We start from the raw sequence: 8,966 nt of genomic DNA, 5'->3' as shown, positions 1-8,966 counted from the left end.
TGAAAGAAGAAGTAGTCACGTACGAGAATATTCTGGATGTCATGGAATAACCCAGAAATGTCTGGTGACATCTAGAACGTCAGAAAACTATATAAACATTATGTGTTTGACATTCTATAGTTCAGTTGTAATTGAGTATTTAAAGTTGATAGTTGTCATTGAGTTTGTATTGTAATTGAAGTAAAATAAAGTATTTTAAAGAAGTTGTAACATTGGTGACAGCGGTGGGATTGAAGACATAACTACATTTTGAATGGTTAATACGAGATCAATAGAATTTAAGAAAGAAATGGATAAGTCCGGACCCCCAGAATGGTTTTTACAAATGAAAGCAGATGAAGAGAAACGTAGGCAAGAAGAAAATATAGAGGAAGAGAAGCGTAGACAAGAAGAGAAAGAGGACAAGGAGAAGCGTAGGGAGGCGAAGGAGAAGCTTAGACAAGAAGAGGAGGAGAGGCGTAGAAAAGCAGAGGTAGAAATGATAAATAGTTTAACCCAAATTCATGAAAATTTTCAATTAGAGGTAAGCCAACTTAATAATAGAATAGACACATTAGATGAAAAACAAAAGTCTTTAGTCAATAAAATACAGCAGCAACAAAATTCTTTAGTTAATTTAGAGCAACAACAAAACGATTTGAAATCTAATTTAGAAAGACAAATAGTTGAGTTACAAACCAAAATTAATACCCAAGCTTCATTATCACATATTTCAGTAACTAATATCGACTCTGAACAAACAGCCCCTTCATCTTCGATAGTGTATCCAGGTACCGTCAGAACGAGCAAAATTTTGAAACCACCCACCTTCGACGGCCAAACAGCATGGGAAACGTATCGTTTCCAATTTGAAGCTGCAGCTAAAGCAAATGGCTGGACTGAAAGAGAAATGGCAGCTTCCTTGGTGGTGTCGCTTCGAGGTCAGGCAGCAACCGTCCTTCAATTTCTTCCTCAGGATTCACCTAGTTATGACTCACTTGTTCAAGCTTTAGAGACAAGGTATGGCCAGCAACATCTGAAGCAGGTTTTTCAAAGTCAGCTGAAAGTTCGATATCAAAAACATAATGAGAGCCTGCAAGAATTTGAAGCCGATATTAAAAGATTATTACATTTGGCATATCCTCAGGCACCAAGAGATTTTCTGGAACAAATCGGTATACAGGCTTTCATAGATGGACTGCATGATATCGAAATGCAACAGGCTCTGCGATTACAACACCACAAAACGCTAGATAAAGCACTAATCTCAGCTCAGGAGTACGAAGCGGCGAAAAATATTTCTAGATCTCTTCCACAATTAAAAGAAATAAGATTTACAGAAAATAAGCAAGTCACTACCACAGATAATGAACAACTAGTTTTATCCCAGATATTAAGCTTACTACAAAATATCCAACAAAAACCTCGAAATGAAAACAGAAGATGTTTTAACTGCGGAAGAATGGGACATCTAAAATCCAATTGCAGAAGCCGATCCCAAGCACGAAAAGAAGAATACAAGAATGAGATCAGAAGGTCGCCTAGTTCGACATCCAGAAGCCTGTCGCAAAGTCTCACTAGAAATGATGGTAGATGGTCACTAAGAAACAGATTTCCCACAACTGACCATAGAAAGGAAGAAAATACACTGGAATTTGAAGTTAGCCATTTGAAGGAACAACTAGCGATTAGTAAAAATAAAATAGAAAGATTAAGAGAACAGGTGACAATATTGCAAGAAGAGTGTAAGGTAATTCAAAATAATGCAAAAACTACACAGTCCAATCTGGAAAACAAATGTCAAAAACTGATGAAAGAGAAGAATGTGTTAAATAAACAATTGCAAGAATACCAAAATGCATTAAATGAATTACAAGTTCAAAACCAACGTCAGCTAGCACAAAAAGAGAATGTAACCGAAGAAGTTAGTCTGCGGATGACCACAGTTGAACAGCAAGAAGATAATGACCAGATTTCTCTGGAAAACATTAAGAAGAGTCAAAAGAAAGATAACGACTTAAGAGTTATACGAGATTGGCTTAAAAATGGAGTAAGACCTCTTTGGCAGGAAATATCTAAATACAGTCGAACTATAAAGGCGTACTGGGCTCAATGGGAATCCTTGCATCTTTCGAATGGTTTGTTATATCGGAAGTGGGAAAGTTCCGATGGAGTACGTATAGTTCAACAGGTGGTACTGCCAAAATCACACATTAAAAGTGTGTTGGAAGAACTTCATAGCAGCCTGTCTGGAGGACATTTTGGGGTAAAAAGAACACTGGCCAGGGTTCGAGACAGATTTTATTGGATCAATTGTCGCCGAGATGTAGAAGAATGGTGTAAGAAATGCGACTTATGTAACGGTAGAAAAGGCCCTAGAACAAGAAGTCGTGGTAAAATGGCACAATATCTTTCCGGAGAGCCTTTTGAACGACTTGCAGTTGATATTCTCGGTCCACTTCCAACGACAGAGAGAGGTAACAAGTACTTAATGGTTGCAATGGATTATTTTTCAAAATGGCCTGAAATTGCACCTCTTCCTAATCAAGAAGCGACGACTGTAGCAGAAGCATTCATAACACACGTCGTATCAAGACATGGAGTTCCTTTAGAGTTGCATTCTGATCAGGGACGAAATTTTGAATCCGAATTATGGCAAGAATTAATGAAAATCTTGGGTATTAAGAAAACTCGAACTACGCCTCTCCACCCACAATCAGACGGAATGATCGAAAGACATAATAGAACTATTTGTCAATACCTCTCAATGTTTGTTGCTGATAATCAAAAAGATTGCGATACCCTAATACCTCTATTCCTGTTAGCCTACAGAAGTTCTGAACATGAAGCAACCGGTTATTCTCCATCAATGATGATCACCGGAAGAGAAATGAAGCTTCCTCAAGATCTTATTTTCGGAAAATTGCCTACCTGTGAAGAAGAACCTTCATCCCTGACGTACCTAGAAAGCTTAAGAGAAAAACTGGAAAAAGTCCACGAATTTGCTCGTAAAAGTTTGAAGCTTCAAAGTGATAAAGCCAAGTCCAGGTTCGATGTGCAAGCTACAGGGACAACTTTCGAAAGAGGTGATCCAGTATGGCTATACAATCCCACACGCAAGAAAGGACTTTGTCCGAAACTTCAACGAAACTGGGAAGGCCCGTACACCGTCTTAAAGAAAATAAATGATCTGGTCTACCGCATCCAGTTTTCAGCGAGAAGTAAACCCAAGGTAGTTCACATTGAGAGATTAGCCCCATATCATGGAACTGATCCACCCTGTTGGCTTCAACCAGACCCTGATAGACCAGTTATTCGAGGCGAATAACTATAAAGGAGGGGGCAGTGTTATGACAGTTCCGTAGATTGTTCCTACATAGAAAGAGTCCCTCGACGTGAAAGAAGAAGTAGTCACGTACGAGAATATTCTGGATGTCATGGAATAACCCAGAAATGTCTGGTGACATCTAGAACGTCAGAAAACTATATAAACATTATGTGTTTGACATTCTATAGTTCAGTTGTAATTGAGTATTTAAAGTTGATAGTTGTCATTGAGTTTGTATTGTAATTGAAGTAAAATAAAGTATTTTAAAGAAGTTGTAACAATATTTTGACAATTTAACTCATAGGCGCGCTAAATGGAAGTAATAGAAAACAATTTTGTTATTATTAAATAAACATTTATAAAAATAAACCAAAGTGGGTGAAAATTTTATGTTAACATAGGTATTTGCACGAAATAATAATAATAAATAATAATTTCGTTGTGAAGCGAAACGAGAGCCGTCTTATTTTATTTAGTTCATAGAGCGCCAAAGGCACTCTATAAATATATCTAAATAAAGGAGGCCGTTGTACCCCCCTGGCGACAGGACTATGAATATCTACCTAAAAAAAATTGGCATTTGTACTGTAGTCAGGATTTCTGTACCTAAACATAGATTTGTTACGAATTTTATTTTAATGGGAAACAACTTTTCACACTTTTTTTTATTTATGACGACAGTAGATTACTTCTCATAGGTACTTACATTATTAAAATTTGTGGTGGTTCCAATTTCGATGTTCTCATAATTTTGGCAGGGTTTTTAATAGACTTTTCTTGGAAGGAATCACTTTATTTTTCGTTTGATTAACTTTTCCCATTTTGTTAAACTATTGATAATATTTTTAGAATAAAAAATCTTCCTAAAACTTTATATACTCGCATTAGAATTTGAAATATTTTTACGTAAAATACACTTACCTACTTACATATAACTAAAACTCACAATTAACAACATTCTATTCTTTCAAAGAGGCCAACAACTTATACAACAACAACAAAAATATAATAAATTAACTATCAATAAAAACTACTTTCCTATGAAACAACAATAACGAATTCTTAAATTAACACACTACTGCACTGAACAGATATCGATAAAGATGACAGAACAGATTAGAGAAAATCTCACGAAAATCTGACGCAGGTTTGTCAAAATGACAGTGATAATTTCTCTATGTTGCCTAATTAGTTATTAGTTATAATATGTTCGATTTCTTGTTAGAAATAAAAAATTTTAGTAGTTCCAAGATTACACAAAATCTAGGCATGGGATAAAAAAGTTTATTTGAAGAAAGTTTATTTTTTTGTTCTTCTTAATGGCGGTTCAGGCTCGTTTTTTTTTAATATTGTATTTAATTACAGAGTAATTTCCACATATTAAAATATTTCTCAATTTGGGCTGTGTACCGCCATTCTTTATTATATTACGAATATGTGTGCCAAATATCCCGACAAAATATTCTAAATTACAGCCTCAATCTTGGAACGCGTTTGTTGCTACCTGTTGATTGCTACTGTAGCCTCTTAAAAACGATATAACGCCCAAGGGCGTATTATTGAAAAATAACGCTCTAGGGCCTATTAAATTTAAATAACGAGTTAAATACTGTCAAGTTGACAAATAAAACTCTAAGTAAAACTATGGTTACCACAATTACGTTACGACTATTTCTGGTTTTGAAAATTAATTAATTCAAAATTCATTCAAATTTTTTGCATCTAAAGGATAATTTAGTCGGACATTAAACGATGAAGGCACCACGGGTATTATAATAATAACGCTTTCGGTCAATGTATATTCCTCGGGCCAAAGGCACTCGGTCTATACACCATTGTCCTCAAGCGTTATTATCCTTATAATACACTTGTTACCCTTTTTATCTATCAACGATATTATTTATATTATTTTAAATAGACGAAGTAATAAAGCACTAAAATCGGCCTTACCTCCGAAAAAAAAAAAGGATAAGACGGAACTTAATAATTATTTTTTGCATTCGATTCGTGAATGCGCCAGGAAACTTTGTGACCCGGAGCCATGATATAATATTGAAAAACTGCATACAAAAAATGCATTAATAAAGTGAATCTCAAACAGACAATAAGAAAAATTCAGAGCTCGTCAATTATCGGCGCAAATGAGTTCAATTTTGTTACTCGGGGGTTTTTGGGGTCGCTGAAAACGAATATGACGTCAAAAGTGATCTCCGGAGTAGTGATGTTGAAAATGTAACTATTCGTTACAAAGTACTTGTTACTTTCGAATGCCTAAAGTAACGATTAATAAACAGATAGACAAATCGTTACTTTGATTACTCTAATTACTTCGTTACTTCGTATCAATCGTATCAGAGCGAGTAACGACTATTGTATCTATTTTGATTACTTTGATTACTCTGATTACTTCGTACCAATCGTATCAGAGCGAGTAACGACTATTGTATCTACAACCAGTACAATTGATTACTTTCTAGACTGACCGGAAAAATGTGGAAATGATAATGTTTCTACAGTATGATCAACAACTTTATTTTGTATGTATTGCATTGATTTTATTAGAATTAGACCAGGGCATTTAGGGGGGGGGGGCATACAAAATACCTACCTATTGAGAAATAGGACGATATGATTACCGGTACTCAAATTCAAAAGTAACAAAATAATCATAGTAATCAAAGTAACGAGTACTGTTAATAATTATTTGTTATATCGGAATACCTATACGAAATACCTACCTACCTACTGAGAAATACGATTTTCGATAATATCATGATTACCTCATATTATGATTACCGGTACTCAAATACAAAAGTAATCATAGTAATCAAAGTAACGAATACTGTAAATGATTACTTTATACAAAAGTAACGATTTGTAACGAATACTTCAAAGTACATATAATCAACATCACTACTCCGAAGTACATGATGCACAGGGTACCTGTTATTTCCCTCGTCTTGCGAAGTTTTCGGAAAATTCATTAAAAACTAGTCAAAGATCATTACTCCGGTATTTTTGAAGCCACCAACGACGAGTATGACATCGGAAGTGATTTTCGGAGTATCTGGTGCCCAGGGTACCTACTTTTTACCTCTCTTGTAGAGTTTTCGCCAAAAAACTTATTAAAATATTAGTCAAAAATCATTATTCGGGGGTTTTTGGGGCCGCTAACGACGAATATGACATCTGAAGTGATTTCCGGAGTACCTGGTGCCTACTGTTTACCTCGTCTTTTTTTTCTAAATCTAAAAATCATTACTACGGGGGTTTTTGGGTCGGTGACGACGAATATGACATCGGAAGTGATCTACGGATTACCTGGTACTTAGGGTACCTACTGTTTACCTCGATTTCTGGAGTTTTCGGCAAATTAATTAAAAAATTAGTAAAAGATCATTAGCCACGAGATAAAAAGTAGGTATTCTGGGCACCAGGTACACCGGAGATCACTTCCGATGTCATATTCGTCGTCAGAGACCCCAAAAACCCCTAAGTAATGAGTTTTGAATAATTTTTTAATGAATTTGCCAAAAACTCCAGAAAACGAGGTAAACAGTTGGTACCCTGGGTACGAAGTACTCCTTACAGCACTTCCGATGTCATATTCGTCGTCAGCGACCCAAAACCCCCAAGTAATGATTTTTGGCTAATTTTTTAATGACATTGTCGAAAACTCCATAAGAAGTAGGTATCCTGGGCACCAGGTATTCCGGAGATCGTTTCCGATGTCATATTCGTCGTTAGCGACCCAAAAACCACCGAGTAATTATTTTTGACTAATTTTTGAATACATTTTTTGCCGAAAACTCCACAAGAGAGGTAAACAGTAGGAACTCTGGGCACCAGGTACTTCGAAAATCACTTCCGATGTCATATTCGTCGTTAACGGCCCAAAAAACCCCCCGAGTAATGACTTTTGACTAATTTTTAATGAATTTGCCAAAAACTTCACAAGACGAGGTAAACAGTAGGTACCAGGTCCTCCGGATATCACTTTTGATGTCATATTCGTTTTCAGCGACCCCAAAACCCCCCGAGTAACAAAATTTAACTCATTTAGGCCGTTAATTGACGAGTTCTGAATCTTTTTTATTGTCTGTTTGAGATTCACTTTAAGAATGCATTTTTTGTATGTAGTTTTTCAATATTATATCATGGCTCCTGGCCACAAAGTTTCCTGGCGCATTCACGAATCGAATGCAAAAAGAATTATTAAGATCCGTCTTGTCTTTTTTTTTTTTGGAGGTTCAGTGCTGTATTGCTTTGAGTTAAAGTGTACATACGATTTTCTGACAATTTATCCGACAGGTATCCGCGAACGCAATTAATATTCAACTTCAATTGACGCACAATATAATATTTCAATTCATGAAGAATTATAATTCCTTTATAATTTTTCTGGAGGCTTGTATAGATAATCCTTCCCGAGTTAACTGTTTTATTAAGCACTACATTAAAACAACTTAAATCTGTCACAATGCATCAAACCCTTAAATCCTCTGCCGGTCAGAATCCAAACCGCTGATCCTTGATATATCCAATCTCCACGGATCCAGAAAAAGGTCGAGTCATTCGTCAACACGTTCTCATTAATACTTTTCAATCGCCACAAGAGGATAGAAGGACGTCCAATTATTGTGTTATATGGTCGAGTCCAGTTCATTAGGGCATTCCGAGATTCCTCAGCCGGAAATATGGTAGCAGGGAATTTGAAATTTTCCGACCACACGGTGTGTTGGACCTAGTGATGGTCGGCGCGGTGTCTGCGAAAATCCGCCTAATTGGATCGTCGATACCCACAATATCCGGTTAATGGTTATTACAAGTTAAGCGATTACAGAAAGTTATGTTTTAAGTTAGATATATTTGCTAACTTTGAATTATAAAAATACAATGCGGTGTAAAATTAGCCGGAAACTCAGATTTTTTGCATTTTTTTTGGTGGTTAGATCAAAGCTGTTTAATTTGTTTGAATTTATTATATTGTATGCTTTAGCGATAACGTTTTTTCTTGTTTGAACCTGTTTAGATATTTTGTGCGAAAAACTTTTCTACACAAACGTTTTGTTAATAATGTGAAATGGTGGCTTAAATGAAACAGCATTAATTTAAATTTATTGTGGTATTGTACGTGTTTATAAGATCGGCTCTATGTTTTTGTGTTGTGTCCTGTTTAAAACTTGCACTAAAAGAATTATGACACCAAAAGAATCTGTGAAACTTGTCGGTATTTTTTAGACAGCAACCTTAAATGGTCCCTCCATATCGATTTGTTAAGGAAGAAACTATCTTCAGCTTGCTATGCTATAAGATCTCTTTCGAATGAACTCAATTTAGCATATTCTAAAATAACATATTTTATTTTTCTTTGTTCAAGTCTTATTTTCGATATGCTCTTCCTTTTTTGGGGTTCTATTACAGCTGCCCAATTTGATGATATTTTCAAATTACAAAAAAGAGTAATAAGATATCTGTTTGGCCTCAGAAGAACAACCCATTGCAGAAGTTATTTTAAAGATCACGAAATTTTAACCCTTTTATTTTAAAGATCACGAAATTTTAACCCTTCCATCTTTGTATATTTTAGAAACTTTTTTCCTTAATTCGTAAACACCTGCATGTCTTTCCAGCAAGGCCTCATCATGACTACTCCACC

The 8,966-nt window shown here is 35.5% G+C and overlaps 1 protein-coding gene across 1 annotated transcript; it reads left to right on the top strand.

Moving 5' to 3' along the window:
• Positions 1–478: 478 nt before the first annotated feature.
• LOC126892795 (uncharacterized) lies at positions 479–8,312 on the top strand. The gene is made up of 2 exons (XM_050662528.1): positions 479–1,903; positions 8,307–8,312. The coding sequence occupies exons 1-2, from the start codon at positions 479–481 to the stop codon at positions 8,310–8,312; spliced, it is 1,431 nt and encodes a 476-aa protein (XP_050518485.1).
• Positions 8,313–8,966: the final 654 nt, after the last annotated feature.

This window comes from Diabrotica virgifera, chromosome 1 (genome assembly GCF_917563875.1).
Source record: "Diabrotica virgifera virgifera chromosome 1, PGI_DIABVI_V3a".
Lineage (NCBI taxonomy): Eukaryota > Metazoa > Arthropoda > Insecta > Coleoptera > Chrysomelidae > Diabrotica > Diabrotica virgifera.
This window is presented reverse-complemented; position numbering and strand designations above follow the sequence as displayed.

Excerpts from the sequence above, each read along its gene's own strand:
- LOC126892795 (XM_050662528.1), top strand. The coding sequence starts at position 479 with ATGATAAATAGTTTAACCCAAATTCATGAAAATTTTCAATTAGAGGTA.